We start from the raw sequence: 17,913 nt of genomic DNA, 5'->3' as shown, positions 1-17,913 counted from the left end.
TCTATGCTCTGAATGTGTTGTGAGTGGAGAGGAAGATCGATGCAAAACTGAAGACTATAGTCGTGCGCCAGTTGACATTGGAGGTCTGCCTTCTAAAGAACTACGTGCTGGTCAGTTCTGCTAAATTGCTCAGGCTGTCCTTAAAGAAGTTGTTGCCTATACTATGTGAAATTAGCAACTTGTTTTTCTTAGAGTATTTTGGTGCACTGAAGACTGCAGACTCTAGAAAAAAAATATTTTTCCAGTTACCTAGGCACACCAGTGGTGTGTTAACTGTAAATAACGATTTCAGTTTCTGTATTTTATTCCTCCTCAGTCTTCTGCTGTGGTGGTTCCAAAGCTGCTGCTTCCCGCAGCTAATGCTGTCGGTCCTCAGCGTGTTGTTCAGCAGTGTGTGCCTCTGAACCGTGTTGGCCTTCTGATCTGCAAAATTGAAACAACTACATGTTATGGACCGCTTAAAGCCTCTGGTTGGACAACGCACGACTCTTTGAGAGCAGTTGTTTTAGGATGATTATCCAGATACATGGATTAGAACCTGAATCAAAGGATTGCAATTTCTGTTTAATACAGACTCTAGTGCAAGCAAAAGACTAGTTTCTATCTTTGACAATATAATTGGTCGGAAGGAAGCAGTTTTGAAACTGGACTGGTATATTAGTAAACATTTAGTTTGAGTCTAGAGACATATACAAATTAGTTTATGTCAGTTTGCTTTTTTAGATACTGTGCAGGTCTTGGAAAAAAAAGAGAGATGCTAAATTCTGTTGCTGTAGGAGGTTTTTCAGAAACAGTGTCTTGGGCCTGGAAGCAGTGTTGCCAAATGTATTTGCTCGTCTTTGGCCTTTTGCAGGTTCGCTGATGCTCCCTTCTGTTCCGTGGCTGTATGTTCTTTCATGGTTTTGGGAAAACTGAGCTAGAGTTTGTGTACAGAGCAAGTGACTCTTCCTCCTGGTAGAAGAGGAAGGGAAACTGACTGTTAAATGCTTCTGCAGGAAGAGTAACCTCAGGGGGTTCTCTTCCTACCTGTTTTTGGCAGTGAGAATGTGATTGTAGTTGAAAGATTTGACTTTCCCATGGAATGAAAATCTGTTACTTGGTTGTATGCATTCAACTTAAGATTTGTGGCTGTGTGCTGAACTCGCTACTCTTTCCCTATCGTATGATCAGGTAGGTATACTGTAGCTTATTTTCTATACAGATGACTTTGTCAGTAATTTTCTCGGAGCTTTGTTACTATGTGGAATGTTTGGGTGTTGTTTGTGCAGGGAGTACTCTTCCCACCTTCCTGACTTGGATCTTTTCACTCATGGGTATAAATACCGTATGTAAGAAAAGCAGCCCTAAAAGCGTTCCTTTTCCGTAGCTCCAGACTGAACGCGGGTGTCGGATGGTTTAGCTGTGACTCTTTTCACTCACTGGTGCTCACTTCTGTGCAGCTTGCTTTGTTATCATTCTTCTGTTTTTATATATGTATTCACAGCATGGCAGCTTAGGAGAGAAGCAACCAGATGAATTCTGCCCTGAGTTCCTTTACTGCTTCTGCAGAGTCAAAGCTTACTCCTTTGTGGCTGTTTTTCTCTTGTATGCTCTCATGTCTACAGCCTTAAGTTCAAATGGTCTTACCAGTCGCTTCCCAAATATATTAAAGTAAGCTTTCAGAAACAATGAATATATTCCTTTTTAACATGAGTCCGATTTCCACAAAATCAGTTTTGAAACTCTGTATTTACTACTCTCACATCAGCTTCACTGTTTTTCCCCAACTTTTGGGACGTCTTTTGTTGGGAGTTAGCAGTGAACTAGGCCGTAGTTCCTCATTCAGTTGATAATAGATCACAGCCAGGATAACTTCAAGGGGTGGAGTGGGAATTGCCTTTACAGTACATGTTGGGGGAGTACAATTTCCCTGTAAAGTTTAAAACCGAAAATGTAGACTTGGAAGGCTTGCACAGGGAAAATAGGAATTGATCCTGCCTAAAACTCTCTTGGTTGGCATCGTCTGGCTTTTTGGACTGGTGACTGCTTCTGGAAGGCTGGTGACTTTTTGAAATCTTCATACTGTAGTTACAGTATTGTTAACCAAAGAATCGGTAGGATGGTATTGCTCTGATTTCTGACCGTCTGCAGGTAGGTGGAACTTCAAGCTAGCTATTTCATAGTTTCGAACAATTAGTTTAGTTTCAACCATTTCCCATTAAATGTGACTATGTGGATGTAGTGTTGCTCTGTGTGACAGTAGGAAGCTTAGAAATGCTTTCTAGTCACTTAGAAATGAAGGCAGATTTTGGGAGGAAAACAGCGACATAGTCAGAACCTAAACTACTTCAAGAATTCCTTTTAGGTAATTTTGATTGAGTGCCTTTTATGATAAAATTCATAGGACCACTGTCACTTACTAAGATTTCAAGCCTCTGTGTAGCACCTATTTGCTTAGTGATCTTGCTGTGGTGGCATTTGCCAGAATGTGGTCCATAATGTGAGGTTTTTATGAAACTTCTGTTTTCAGCAGTGTAACCAAAGCATTGCTGCTTGTTTTGACAGGAGGATGGATATGGGATGTGAAAAGTCCTTGCTTGTTTGAACAGGAAGCTCAACTTGAGAGTGAAAATGATGGTTGCCATTACCATTTCATTATTAGGCAAATGTTTCTAATAAAAGGGCAGTATTTATAAATCCCGTCTTCTTGAGGAACACTCATGCAGCCAGCTACAAAAGCAAAGGGGTTAATTAAAGTAAAATTAGGCACTGGCAGTAGTACACTGAATGTAGGGGAAACCCCCTTCTTTAAGGAGGGGAGGCAGAGTTGTTAAATATTACTAATTCACTTGCTGAGGATTCCCCCACTACATTTCAGTGTATTTCTGCAGAGCCAGTCTTCTGTGTTATAGGTCCAGTCTCGTATGAATAAATGGAGTGGTTTTTATAGCACTTAGAGCTCTTTTCATCTGTGGACTTGAATGCTTTTAGGAGGTGAGGTAAGTGTGTATGCAGGGTGGTGGTGTATAGCTAATTTGTCCGAGTAACCAGTAAGCCAGTGGCAGAATGTTTTCATCCTCACGTTAAAGGCACATCAGCATTAACATCAGTGAAGTGGTATTAGGGTTGAAGTTGAAAGGTTGAGGCCAGACTTTCACTCTTCAGCTTTAGTAAAAACAACCAAGTGATGCCCTAATCTGATGAAGAATGTTTGTGGTTCAGAAGCTTCAGCACTGAGCTTGTGTGAAAAAGACCAGAACAAAACAGTGAGTAGATAGTTAAATTCTTAAACTAATCTGAAATTTAAGTTCAGTCGTTAGTGATAGAATGTATGAGATACATAATTGATCTAAATGGTTTGCTGCTAAATGGTTAAACCTGAGCCCTGCAGTCTTACGTATTCTTAGATTGTAAATCAGAATTGGTTTTGATGGTCAAGTCTGTTTTAAGGTTTTTAAAGACAACTGTAGGTGTTGTCACTTAAGGCAGTGATAACCCCTGTGTGTATATAAAAGCATTTTGAGTAAACTGGGTGCATCTCTTAAAGAAAAAAGCCTTTCAAGTATGTCTGAAAAATTACATCCACAACACCATGACGTACTGCACAAATGTCCTGGATTTTTTGAAGGCCTTTTTTGTCATCTGCACACTCATCCCTCCCTTTGGGTAACTGACACCGTATTTTTATTAAGACAATAATCCAAACGGCATTTCTTCCTTGCAGCGCAAGCAATATGTCATGTTATTTCTTTGAATGAGAAGGTAGTATTTGGCTACCCTAATTACTCCAGGAGCAGAAATGAGAGTGTGCAAACAGTGTTTTCCTTCTGCTGGATGGCTTGTGTTACTTTTCATGTTAAAATTTGTCCTTAGTTGTGCCTGTAAAAATAACTTCAAGCAGAAATAAGAGTAAGTTTTCTGAAACCAAAAATGCTTTAAACAAAACAATAATAAATCAATGTAATATAAATCGTAATATGAGTCTGCAGATAATGTTGTATCTCTATGAAATATCGGCTATTTTCAGTGCAGTGACTTGACTGAACACGACCGTAGTATCATCATTTAATTCTGTTATTGTGAAAGGTGAGAGGAATCCCTGTAATCGAGTTCTGCGCCAGCCATGGTGTGGTGGTGTAGTATGTAACCTTCCTCTCCATCTTGTTTAGTCTTGAAAAGGTAGTAAGGACCTGTTGTTTTGAATATTTTTGAGCAGCCCACACTCCAAGGTTGCTTACGTGTATAAAGTGAAAACAGATTCTGTTTTAATCTTTGTGGTCTTCAAATCCCGCTGCTACTGCATTAGGTATGCATAAAAGCCCTGTTGGTGAAGAATCTGCGATGTGCAAACTCCTAACGTGCTGAGCTTGGGTGATGTTTTGTCCTGGCTGCTGCCTCTCGCAGTTATACAGCCGTTCTCTTACTATGCAGATAGTGCTCTGCTGCCCAGAGAATGTGCAATTTGTAACCTGAGTTTCCACGTTCCACCTAATGGTGATAACTCCAAGTCTCTCTACTTAGAGTAAATGTAATTCAGTTCATGCTTTTACAGCTGTTAAATTTACTCTAGGTTTTTCATCAGAGAGGTTTTTGCTCAGAGAACTTCTCTCTGCCTTAGTTTGGTCATATTTATTAAAAATTTGTTGGAACTATTCATTTGACTTTGAGAAAATAAAGATACTCACCTGTGGGAGAATCTAAGGCTTACCAGTATTGGGTTATAGGGGTTTTCAGGTTCTTAACTTGCAGAGACATGTTTTCTAAAGGGTGTGGAACACCTTTGTAGCAAACTCAATGACAACAGACTTTTTTAGGGTATAGGTTGAAAAGTATTGCAGTACGTATACTATGGATAGCAGACATGGAAGAAGCACTTGAGGAAATACCTGTCCGTTTGCAGTTGTGGAATCTCTTCTCCCTTCATGCAGGGAGATTATATGGTCGTTTTGGCCCACCTGGCGCTGAGACAAGCAGAACAGCTTGAATCCGTCGTAATGGGTTTGTGCTTTTGGGAAGGTACACTGACAGGAGAAGTTGGATCTGGAGGAGAACGGAAAAGGGACATGAGGTCAGTGTGGTGTTTTGTGGCCTTTAAATACTTCTGTTAGTCTGGATGAAGGAGATAAAAACCAACTTTTAAAATCCCTTGCCGTATCCTTTCCTTTGTTCTACTTCCTTGATGTCAGGTTTTTGTGGTGGTGGCTTTTTTGTACGTTTTTCTGTTTTGAAGCATCATTATTCTGCAACAGATTAGCATGGAGAAGTGAAGATGTTCATACTACAGATGGTAATAATTAAGTAGCAGAAAAGTATTATGGGGGTGTGAATCTCTTGCTTAAAAAGAAGCATGTACTCAAAAGGAGAAAGAAGAACTGAAAGACAATGTTGGCATAAGAAGGGCTGAACTTGCAATGAATAAATTGAAAGCAATTTCTTATGAGTACTGCAGAAGCAATATTACGGGATTTTTTTTCCAGATCATATTTCATGAGGAGCTAGATTTAAGATTAAAGTCCATAAAGAAGAAAGCCTGAATTTATATAATGTGAGAGATAGTGTGATTCTGTATTGCATGAGAACTTGAAAGGTTGCTTCTGCTTTATATCCTTACTCATTTTTTTAGGCAAGAGTTGTCACTGTGCAGTAATAACTCCAGGGCAACTGAGAATAGTCTAAAGAATTCATCTGGGGTCTCTCAGCCTTTCTTTGGTGATCATTCAGCAGTGCAATACAAACAAGAAATATGGCAAACTTTTCAGTAACTAAGTGGCTACTGGTACTATGTGGTCACCAAAATTCTTCAGTAATGTGAATTTGTTTGATAAAACAGCAAAGGTTGGTAAAATGTATTGCTGGAATATTTCTTTTTAAAGTCTTATTTTGAACTCATGCTGTTCATACAGTGTGTACTAGTCTTGACAGATGGACCTTAATGAGTTTGTGCCTTGAATTCATCTGCGTAGTAACGTGGCTACGTTTAGGGGAATGGGTAAAATCATGCGGGCTCTAGAGTAAGTACAGGATGGTTTAGATTTCCAGCCTTTGGGAAGGGTAGAGGTTGCTAAAGGGATGAGCAGAATGAACGCCGAGACGTCGCCTCAGAAATCGTAGGTGCATGTAAGTAAGAAGTGGTATGTTGAGGTACTTGCAGGTGAAGCTGCAGTGTAGTTGAAGAACCAAAGCGGGGGTGGGGGCTGGGGTGGTGTAGTCTTCAGTCTCAGTTTAAGGAGTTCGGACTCGGAGGATTGAGCCATAGCCAGCTTGATCTAATCTGGGGCATGGGACAGAATGTTTAGCTATTTGTGCCTGAGATGGGAATAGCTGGTTTTAACAGAAAGAATGAGGCCTTACTTGAGGCAAACATGATTTGCAATGTAAAATGATGTATTTGGGGTTGTTACAAAGGTCAGTGTGGTTGAGCTTTTGAGTCTGTTTTTCAATTAAGTTGTTCTTTACATTTCAGTAATAAATACTTGAGAATCACGGGGTGTGGGGGGGAAGCAGCTGAATAAAAGAATATGAAAGGAATGAAAAAAATCTTCTTTGGTGGGAGAAGTCAGTGAGCACTTCTAGGATTGCAGTTACTGTTCCAGGTTAAGCCAAATGAATGATTGACTCCAGAGCCCCAACCTGCTTTAAGCTAGATTTTCAAGGAAATGGTTTTTGATATTCTGCTACTAAATGCTATGAAGAACTTTGAAATGCATTTTCTTTTGCGTGAAGAGCTTGGAAAAGTAACTTAGGTTTTGCTTAAGTTCACGTGTTAATTTGAACCCCTTTGTAATTTAATATATTACAAACTAATATTTGAAATAGAATCAATGTTGACCTATCAGTTTGTTTACTTATTTCTCAGAAGAGTGGAGAATATATATATAGTAAAGGCACGCACAGGCCTTTCTTTGAGCTTGTTGGTTGTGATTGAGGTGGATACTGGTGGTGCATAAGTTAAAGGTGAACATGGAACAGTGTAAAGGTGAACTTGTAGAAGGCGGCGGTGTTTCCCTAGAGTTGGGACTTGGCTCTTGTTTGTTGGGGGGCGAAAGCTGCCGTAAAGAAGATGAAATGACTGAAGTTCTTGTTAGCATTTTCTGCTGGAAATTACAAGCCCATTTGTGACTTTTGTGCTTTATTTCAGCTTTTTTTTTTTAAACTGTCCTAAACTTGTTGGTTTTATTGTCATAAATGGGAGCGTTGCCTTCTCAGTCAGTTTCCACGAATGTCTTGGAGGTCGGGTTGCCACAGCGCACGCTCAGCACTCGTACCTGTGGGCTGTCTTCAGATACAAAAAACTTGAATTCTCGTGGTGATACTGGAGCTTCAGGGTTCATGTGGAGATAACCCAGTAAGTAGAACTAGGTCATAACTTCCATGCGTATTCAGTAGCGCCTTAGGTGCGCAATAGTCAATAACCTCTTTGCATAAGGCTTGTAGTCAAATCCGGAGCTCGGAAAGGCTTGTCTGGGCTGGTGGCTGTGCCTCTGCTTACCTCTGGTCGTGGCTTGGAGTGGTTCAGTGTCAGCACAGCCTCAACGCTTCACCACTGCACCCTGTAGGAAACCCTTGTCAGCTTTCTGCTGTGTGTCCCTCTTCCCTGGGAGCTCTCATGCCTGAAATTAAGGCTATCTGATGGACCATGGACACTCCTTACCGGAACTGAATCAAGCTGCCAGAGCAGTTTGGTTAGAAGGGTGTTCTTAATAGTATTCAATATTCTATTTCTTTTCTAACAATTAGGAGATGCCTTTTGTTTCAGGTTTTATGTCAAATTTGTAATAACAGTTAATTAACCCCCTTCCCACAAAGTTTTGATTGATCAGCCAAAATGTATGGTGACAGATAACTTGGAACACAGTATAGAGAATACTGATTTATTGTCTGCCTGTAGTAATGCTGGTCTTAACCATCCCCGCTCCAAACCCCCAGGAATGATGAAATGGTAGAAAAAATTGCAGCCGTTTATATTCTCTGCAGAGCTTCTGGGCTGTGGGATGAGGCTCTGTAGCCCATAGAAGAGTTGATGTGCTGGAAAGAGGCTGTATTTATTAATAATTTTGGTGGACTGTGGTGTTTCTCATGAGACTCTCTTAATCTCAGCTTAAAATAAAGATGCTTTTTAGTGCATCTAGTGATACAAACCTAGCCCTGTGATTTCTTTTAGAGCCTTGTGGGGTTCAGGAAAGTAGGATCACGTTAGAATTTTTATTTTGATAATACATCTAGAAAGTGATGCTGACGCTACCTCGGCACCAGCGTCAGCTTTGTAATATCAAAACCCGAAACGTAACAGGCTGCCCCCTAAAAATTGAACTAGTAATCTGAGAAAGCATTGCTTCTGATGGGCTGCACATTCAGGGATCACAGCAGGAGAAGAGAGAAGCTGTTTTGAAGAAAGTAGGGTGGTAACTGCAAGATGTGGGATTAACCTAAGCAATGGACAAGAAGGGGACTACATTAGGTTGTTGGGAAGTGCAGGCTTTATTAACTGGGATGGTCTGTTACATGTGTTGGGTGTATTTCTTGAGTTGTTGGGTAGCATAAGGCAAAGATGGTGAAAATTGCAGTTGGTACATACTGCTGGCAGGATTGCTGGCATTTCTGTTGTGCTTGTAAGCAGAATGTCAGGCAGAAGCTATGGTTGGCCCAGTACAAAATAAGCTCATTGGAAGTCAGCTGTCCTTAAGCACATGTATTAAAGCCTCAAGCTGGAGTTAACCAGATTCTTAATGTGTAATATTTGGTGTACGCTGAAATAGAGTGTGTTGGGTATCCTGTACAGAGTGATGTAGTTGATGAGCGTTTATTAGTGTGATGAACTAGGAACAAACTGCAGGTTTTCTTGTGCTGAATCCTTGCTTATATTCCATCTTATGTGGAGCAGTGAAACCAAGCTGACCCACAAGACTGGATTCTGTGATAATGCTAACATTTTCTCTCCAGAAGACATCACTCCTGGCACTACTAAAAATACTGCTGGTGGTGGTTGATGCCATGAAGTTACTAGATTTTTCTTGTCCTCCGAGTGACTCTGTGGGTTCTGTGAGCTGCCATACCGGGGTGATCTGAGTCACAACCCCCCCCTTGCCCTGTGCTCCCCTTCGTCACCCCATCTTCCCCAGCCTAAAGGGAAAGGGGAGCCTCTGGCTTTCAGGCTTAGTGCGGTATGGAAGCATACAAAAACAAATGTTGTAATTCAATAATTCTCACCTTATGCGGTCCAACACTCAATCCTTAGTCAGCTAAATGGTGGCACTCCTACTGCAGAGGGATAAGTACAGAGGAGTTTGTTCATGCTTCAGACACCCGTATGTGGTGTTTTGGGGAGACACGAGACCCTCCAGAGCTCTGAATGTGGACAGTTAAAATCTTTCAACACTCTTGTTGTGGTGCTTGCTTCAAGCATAGGTGGACAGTGCTTTCTTCTCTTGGATTTGCTTTGCTTTTAAGCTTTGGTTAAGCAGAATCACTAGAAGAATAATTAGAAATTAATATTAGACTTGTATATGGATTTTGTTTACATTGGAGAATGTTCTGTATGAAAGGAAGTTGATTTTTCTGTAGAAATATGTGAAAAGGGTTGGAAGTTCTGAAATGCTTATACAAAACTTCAGAAAGTAGCAGGTAATTCCTTATTCTTCTGAATGTGTAACATGGATCTCCTACGTGATTTCCTAGAGTGTAGCAATTTTTGGTCTCGGTTTGATTATTTAGGCCCAACTTCTTTACTGGTGTGCTTCAATTCAGTGTAGAACAGCTTTGTTGGAAATACGAGATTTATCATTCCATGTGTATTACACAACTGTTGGAGTTCATGATCTTCTTTACAGGAAAGAGGTGGTATGCATAGCAAAAATAATTTTGACTTCCTAAACTGGACCTCAGTTTCGTTGTCTGAGCACTTCTTAAAGCATACTTAGTCCGGAGCCATTCTGTGTTTTACTTGAATAACTGGGAATGACGTCTAGTTGAGCAGTGAAAGACTTCTCTGGAGTATGCGCTCAGGATCTTACACACTTCTGTGGATAGTATTTTGCTCTAGAGTTTGTAGGGATAACGTGGGTGATATATTATTTTTCCTCAAAATGTAGTGTTATATCATGTGCAATTCTAACTAAAGGCAAAAAATGTAGGTGCCTCGTGGATCTGAAGCTGAGTGTTGGAAACTCTTCCCTTGAGAAAGGAATGTGCAGAATTCGGCTCAAGATGAAACTCCACAGGCGATGCCTCTCAGCAGTGAGATCCCCGAGTTGTGAGAGCATTGGATCAGATGTGTGTGGCTATTGTCAATATAAATTGTTGATCGTGGGGGTACAACATAACATCAGTTGTGATTTTACAGGCTATTTCTCACAACAGCACTTAACCCAGTGGCTTGCTTACATTGCCTTTTCTTCTGAACCCGCTATGCTGGGATGCACCCAGTGGCTCTGTTTTATGTATTTTAAATAGAGTTTGAATTTATTATCACGTTTGGAGTTCATTTTTACTTGGCAAACTGAATTTCTGCTGCTAGAATAGTTTCGTGACTTCCAGACCATGCTGTAACTTAATCTGCCAGTGGCGAGTCAGTTGGAGAGATTGTTAAGTTGCCATCGTTGATCCTTAACAGCTTGCAATCTATATCTATATGATGTGTTTTAATACCTTTATGGAAAGTAGTTTGCTTTAGCTGCTGTTTTTGCTTTGGAAGTATCCATTGTCTTCTGTAAACTGGAAGTTTCAAATAATAGACCTCAATATTAGTTATCAAGGGTGGTTGTGAGGGGGAAAATAAGAAATCAAATGAATTTTAGAATTTCTGGAACTGTGGGAAAATAGAAAAATTTGTGTTGCAACAAATGTAAATAACATTCTGTCATAGTAAAGATTAATTGTTGCAAGTCTAAAAGTAAATTTATTTTGTGTGTATGAATGGATATAAATATAAGTATGCTCTACAAAAACTCAGTGAAACAACATGAAATTTGTTTTTGAAATCTTGACTCGAATCTGCAAGCTGAATGAGATTGGTGTTCTTTGTGTGCATGCCAAGGAAAACAGGAAGGCTATTAATAAAAATAATAAAACCCCAAGTTCTTTCAGTTTAATTACACCAAACTGTATACTTAGCCTGGGATCAGAGCCTTCGTGCACTGTTTGAGCATAGTAACCACTAGAACCTTTTTCTCTCATCATGTGTCTGTTACACAGCACTGGTAAGTGATGAAGCATTACTGCTCGGTCAGTGGTGTTCAAAACCGTGCTGACGGTGCAGTGCTTGCTCCTTGGGAGTAAGGTGGCACGTGCCAGCTGGGCAGCTTTCAGAGTGATGAAATACCAAGAAGATGTTGCAGGGTTGTGTGGAAGTTCAGAACACAGAAGCTTAAGAGAGAAGAAAAAGCATCGCAGGCTTCTGCTTAAAGAGAAACAGGATGGGAGGTTGTATGAGGCGTGGGGTTGTTCTAAGTACAAGTGCCGATTGCTGGCATTTTCAAAGCTTTCAGGATGGTCACTTCTCTCGGAGGAAGTGAACAGAGCCTTTGTGGAGAGAGGTGGAGATGAAAGTCAACTGATACATTTCACATAAACAATTCAGTCTTTTTCTAGGAAGAGAGATGCAATTACTATGGTAAAATACAGTTCACTATGAAGAATGAAAGTAAATTCCAGAATTCTTGCTTTAGGAGGAAAAGAGAATATTTGAGCCAATGCTTATCATCATTAAATTCTGTTTAAAAATAGCTGATAACTGAAGTTGGGGCTAATTTGCTGAGGAACTCCACTTCCCCCCCCCCCCCTTCAGTATTTTTGTGTGTGTGTGTTTGGGAATGAAAATATATTAAGCTTTTGATCTTTTTAAGCTTTTCAGATGCAGGCAGGTTTCAAGAGATTTGCGCTTCTCCCACTAACTGCGTGAGCAGGATAACTGGGTGAGGGTGCTTACCTAGAGGCTAAGCACATCTTCAGGCTTGACTGAACTGGATGTTGTGTCTTAACAGACCACCTGCTCCTTGCTCTTGCTGCTGAGATACCTAGACTAGTCTGATCAGGATTTTCTGCTGCTATCATTCAAGGAATGGATTGAAACTGGAGAACACCATACAGTGTATTTGGAAAGCTGTGAAGTGAAAAAGCTTTGTGTGGGCTCTTCAAGGATGTCTGTAGGCAGCAATATATAAACAATTGCTGGCTGAGGTTCAAACTGATGTTTTCAGATTAAACATGATTTTTTTCATCTGAATCTGTTGAGGAACTATCCCTCTTCTTTCCATAAGGGTTCTGTCTATAGTTGTTAAACCCGCTTTCTTGTTATCCCCCGAGTTGGCGAGGAGAGAGTACAGCCTGTTAGAAGAATAGTTCCTGCTCAGCCGCTCCAAACAACTGGCCTGGCTGTACTCTGTTGCGTCCCGGTTGTCACGTGCATCAGCTGGTGCCCTGCGATCGCCGGATGGAGCAGGAGGATGTAGCGGGAAAGGATCCCTTGTGGTTTGTAACTTCCCGGGGGTTCAGCAGAACATCTGGGCTGTGTTTCAAGGGAAATCCTATGCCATTAGTAAATCCAAAACAGTAGGATGAGACAGCCTTCTGGGTATTAGTGTATTGAAAGATAAATCCTTGAAACAGTGGAGTATTTTCATAATTTCATTGCTGCTGATCTGGAGAAGAGATTCAAGGAGCAGATGGGAGGTGGTTGGGTTTGAGGACTTGCGTCACTTCACCTCCTGGCTTCTATTGTGTGGTTTAACAGTTCCTGTCTCAAACTCTTAACTTTTCCTTATTGGTGTCTTTGTGACATGGAATAAATACGTACAGACTTGTTCTGTGTGCAGCTTGAGACCTGTAGTAGTGGTTTCCTCCCAGAAAGGGACCGCTGCTGTGTGGGAATGCTAAAGTTTACGGGGAGCTGTTTCTTTGAGGTTAACTTTATTCCTGATCCTTTGTGCTCTAGTGGGGAGGAAAGGTGGCTCCTGCTTCTGTCTCCTGTTGGTACAGAAATCTCTGTTGCGGTAGAGGAAAATAGAGGAGAAATGTTGGCACGGGAGCCAAGGCTGGCTGTCCTGATCTTCCTTGTCGTCAAACAACTGGTGTCATACAAACATGCACGGTTGTCTGTAGAACTGCAGAGTGCACAGATGTAAGACTGTGTGAGATGTAAGCTGGTCTGGTGGAATGGTATGTGTAGGGAAAGAAAAAAACAGATACCTGTGACTTGGAATTTTAAGAGAAACGTATTTATTAAAGGCAGTGGTTTCTTTGTGAATCTTATTTGGGGTTGAAGGAAACTGAAGTGGAAGATGGATGGCTCTAACTAGTAGTTTGAACAGTTGACCAGACTACTTCAAACTAGCCTCTTTGAAAATGCTGACGTTAAAGCAGATGATGATGACAACCTTAGCAGAAAGCTGAACTACGATCCTCTTTGCCTAAAGCTTTGCTAATTCTTACTGAGCGCTGGTTTTGTCCTGCCACCATCGCTGGAGCATCCGAGTGCCATGCAATAGCATATTGAGTGATGTCGTTAACATCTGTCTAGGGTAGATTGCAGACTGGGAGGTCTAAGGGATTAAATGTTGTCTAATAAAAGTTCATCTCTTCATTGAGATAAATATTTACACCCTGCAAGTATGAGAAAGCCATGTGGACACTCTGGTACTAGAAAGACCAAACAATTATTTCCTTATTTTCTGAACTCTGAAGGAGCTTCTCTGTGAAATATTCACGTTTGAAGTACTTGTTAGAGCTCTCAAGCTGTCCAGTCTCTTGAATGTTTTGATGTTTGAAGGCTTATCTTCTAAATGCAGTTTTGAGAATTATAGCTGTTCCTTGAACAGAAGTGTCTTCAGATTGATACGTAATAAAATTTAGTTATCGCCTTGTTACAAGATGATGGTACAGTTTTCTCTGAAGGCAGCCCCGCAAAGAAATGGGGTCCTAGCTCCCGTGGCCGAGCGTGTAAGGATCGAAGGGAGGTCTTGCAGGCTGGCGGGGCTGTTACAGCTCTTCCACCGTGTTGAGCAAATTTCAGCCTCTTCAGTTGAGGGTGGCTGCTGCTGCGCTGCCTGGACCAGGTTTCCGTTCCCTGCGAAGTGAAGGGCTGAGAGAGCGTCTGCACAGGCAGACCTTGAGCTTCAGGAATTGTTTAAGCAACAGCTGCCCCGGTGGAGTGGCGACAAGCCAGAGAGTTCTTAAAAACTCGTGTCCCCCTGGGGAGAGCAGGGCGGTAGGGAAGGGCCCTTTGCTCCGGCGCCGGCCTCCCTGCACCCGCCCGCAGGGAGCCGGAGCCGCCGGCAGCAGCGGGCAGAGCCCGATAACAGCACATGGAGAAAGGAGGCGGAGGGAAAGGCGGCGGCGGCGGGGCGCGGGGGCGGGCCGGGCCGCGCTCGGTGCCCGGCGGCGCGGAGGCCGCGCTCCTCCCTCCCGCCCGCCCGCCGGGGCTGGTGAGCGGGCCGCGGGCCGGCGGCGCTGCCCGGCCGCGGGGGAGGGAGGCGCCGGCCCCCCCGCCGCGGGGGCCGCGCTCCCGCCGCCGCCGCCGTCTGGCTGTGGCGGCGCTGCGGGCGCGCTCCGGGGAGCCCCGGCCCCGCCGCGGCGGCACCTGGCGCGGGCCGGCCCCGCCCCCCGGCCGCGCGTGCCGCCGCCTCCGCGGGCACCTGGGGGTTGGCCGGGGGGCGCGGGGCCGGGAGCGGCGGCGCGGACGGGCGGTCTGACCCTCTGCTCTGCCCGCAGATGGCCGGGTGCGTGTCCAGGGTGGAGCTGTCGGTGTCCTGCCGGAGCCTCCTCGACAGGGACCTGGGCTCCCGGTCGGATCCCCTCTGCGTCTTGCTCCAGGAGGTGGGCGGCGGCCAGTGGGCTGAGGTAAGGGCGGCGGTCAGCCCCCGCCTTGCCGTCGGGCGCGAACACACCGGGTTTCCCCCGTTTCCATCCCGCTGGCTTTCCTAGCGGGTGCGTGACACGTTTAATTCAGACTTGCGTTCAGTGAGCAGTCCCCGATGCCCGCGCTCCAACTCCGGGGTTTGACGTTCATTGGTTTCATTAATTGCTCATACATTTGCTTAGAGTTGCGTCGGGAGGTTCACTCGCCTGTTACAGTATGGCCTGTCCTCTTTCCTTTGCCCCAGAGCACGCGGTCCGGAATACAGCATTTCACCAGCCTTTTTTCCTCTAACTTTCAGAATTTTCCCGTACACTAACGTTTATTATCCAATGCAATTCCCTTTCTTGGCGAGCCGTCGGTCAGCCTGGCGGCAGTGGCCTGGTTTGTCACCGAGCACGAAGCACGGTCTGGGGTGCGTAGCCCGGCTGGTGCCTGTGTTCGACAAGCGCAGAGGCCCAGGCGTGCGGATGAAAAGCTGTGTGGGAGAAAGCGTGCTTCTTACTCATCATCAACGGCTTTGCTTCTGTATTTGTGCAGCTAGATCGCACGGAGAGGATCAAGAACTGCCAAAACCCTGAATTCTGCAAGAAACTGGTTGTGGACTACTACTTTGAGAAAGTGCAGAAGCTGAAGTTTGGCGTGTATGATATTGATAACAAGTCCTTTGATTTAAATGACGATGACTACCTCGGAGGGATTGAGTGCACGCTGGGACAGGTATGCATAGAGGCGTGTTAAGTGATCTACAGAGTAGCAGCAGGCCTTGGGTTTATTATGAAAAATGGGGTGAAAGACTGCTTTATCAAAGGCTTCAACATTCAAATTTGAAAACGTCTTGTTGAACAGGTTAGTTTGCGTTACTATTGAACATAGTGAGAGAAATCATTGTGTTGATCACAAAGTGAAGGTTAGAAATATACATGGTTTGCAATTAATTGCTTAACTTAGGAGGCGCTTGTAGCACTAAGGGCAGTCTGGGAGTGAGGAAGGCATGGTGCTTGGAGAGCTCTAATGGAGTTTCCTTTGCACAAAGTCGTCGTTAGGCAGTAAATTTGGGGAAAGAAGGCTATTGAGATTCTGTATTCATTTCCTGAGGAGGGTTTTATATAGCTAGGGAGGAGAAGAAAAGTGAGGTTCATGCTATTAAAGGAAGACTTGATGAATTAAATAGTCTTTTCTGGGTTTTAATAGCTTTTTGGCTGCTTGTGATGAAAATGTCTCTTGTGTCTTGGCGGCAGCAAAAATAGGAGGCTAAAGTTAAGTTTGGAGACATGTTAGTGGGTACTGTTTTGTGGATAGTAAGAGAAGATAATTTTCAGACTTCAGCCATTCAGAAGTACAAACTCTGTTGGCTGTCACTGTTGGAAATGCGTTTAAATCCTTTTAGATCTTTTAGGAGAGAGTGAAAATTTTGCTCCTGAAGAGTAATTCTTTGCTCCTTGTCTACCTTGATATTTATATTATCTGTTTTTTCATCTTAGGTTGTGTCCAGCTCGGTGTTTACCCGACCGCTGGAATTGAAGCAGGGAAAGCCAGCAGGAAAGGGCACCATTACGGTAAATAAGGTTTTTGTGTGGAAAAAATGGTTTCTCATTCTTTCATATGTTGTCTGGGACAAAGTAACATTTCTGATTTTCTGTCAGTATATCTTCAAATGCTGCATATGTACAGGAAAGGTAGATATTTGTAACTACAGTTTCTTTCATGGACGAAGTACAAGCAAAACTCTGTGGGGTTTCTTGTTTAATTTTCTCTCCCCCCCCCCCCCCAATTTATGTGGCACAGATTTCAGCAGAGGAGATTAAAGATACCAGGGTTGTGTACTTGGAAATTGAAGCCCGAAACTTGGACAAAAAGGTATTGATTTTTTTAAATTATATCGCATGCTTCTGTGATATTTACAGTTAGTGCCTTTTGGCCAGGAATCTCTGTATTTGCAGAGATTCAACTAGGCTAGGTAATCCACATATGAAAAAAGGCTCACTGTGTTTCGTTACTTACAATGAAGTAAACTGGAGACATAATTTTGTGTTGAAAACCACAGTGTCAAACCAGAAACTCAACTGCCAGGTTTAGGTTTGGGGGGATTATTTTGGCTTTGGAATATTCTGTATATTAATACAGCTCAATTACATAGTTGTCTCCGATGAATATTGTAGCTGTGAACTGAGCTTTCTGTAATGTTATTAAGGAAGAAAAGGTGGATATTTAGGTATGCTGCCTCGATGTTATTTTAAGCCAAAGACCAATCCAGGGATTTAGTGACCTCACTGCTCAGTCAGCAAAATGACGTGATTTGTAGTGACAAAAATGGTCTGAGGCGGCAGTCTTGGAATCAGAGCTGATAAATTCTGATGACTTAGAAAGTGCAGCAGTTTAAAAAGAGAAAAGTAAAAGAGAGGAAAACAAATGTATAGTTTGTCTGACTTTGTGCTTTGGTTGAAGTATTGTGTACTGATTAGCCAGCTATTCTCTCATCTGAGTAAAATATAGGAGGCTGATTACTTCTGTTGGGTTTTTGTTTGCAGGATTTCTTAGGTAAATCGGATCCGTTTTTGGAGTTTTACAAGCAGAGGGATGCTGGAACGTGGCAGCTGGTGTACAGATCAGAGGTAGTATTTCTACGCTGATGGTTTTTTTGAGTCGATCAGACAGCTTACTCCTACCAAAAGTGGGAGTCCCACTCGTGGTCATGCTTTGCACCAGTTCTGCAATGAAAGTTGTCTTGTATCTTCAAAAAGGGATTCTGCTCGCTGACCTGGCAGAAAATTGTTTATTTGCTGCCTGGTGACTGGATTAAGCTGGCTCAGTGAAGAGTCCAGCCGTGCACCAAGTGAGAAGAATGGCAGGACTCTCCTCCATTTCAGTCGTGATGAGCTGTTAGGTTGGCTTGGCTCTAAAATTTAACTTTACCCTGAACTTCAAGCTTTTATTTCTTACAGAGCTTTTGCTTGGCCGTCCATGCATGTCAGGGTTGAACTGACAGGCTGTTCTTAGATAGCTGTGCAGAACCCTCATGTTATGTTTCTTACTGACTTGCACGCCGCACCCCTCACATGCCATTATGCTCTAATTTTTTTAAG

At 43.0% G+C, this 17,913-nt stretch overlaps 1 protein-coding gene across 2 annotated transcripts in view; it reads left to right on the top strand.

Moving 5' to 3' along the window:
- Positions 1 to 17,913, top strand: part of CPNE1 (copine 1) — a 44,188-nt gene that overhangs the window by 13,900 nt on the left and 12,375 nt on the right. For both annotated transcript variants that reach the window (XM_050907509.1, XM_050907510.1), the window contains 5 exons: positions 14,683 to 14,811; positions 15,368 to 15,547; positions 16,312 to 16,386; positions 16,616 to 16,687; positions 17,359 to 17,442. In XM_050907509.1, coding sequence (XP_050763466.1) covers positions 14,683 to 14,811; positions 15,368 to 15,547; positions 16,312 to 16,386; positions 16,616 to 16,687; positions 17,359 to 17,442 — 540 coding nt within the window. The remainder of the gene's footprint in view (positions 1 to 14,682; positions 14,812 to 15,367; positions 15,548 to 16,311; positions 16,387 to 16,615; positions 16,688 to 17,358; positions 17,443 to 17,913) is intronic.

Source organism: Gymnogyps californianus, chromosome 17 (genome assembly GCF_018139145.2).
Source record: "Gymnogyps californianus isolate 813 chromosome 17, ASM1813914v2, whole genome shotgun sequence".
Classification (NCBI taxonomy): Eukaryota; Metazoa; Chordata; class Aves; order Accipitriformes; family Cathartidae; genus Gymnogyps; species Gymnogyps californianus.
The sequence above is the reverse complement of the archived record's forward strand: the minus strand, read 5'-3'. Positions and strand labels throughout refer to the sequence as shown.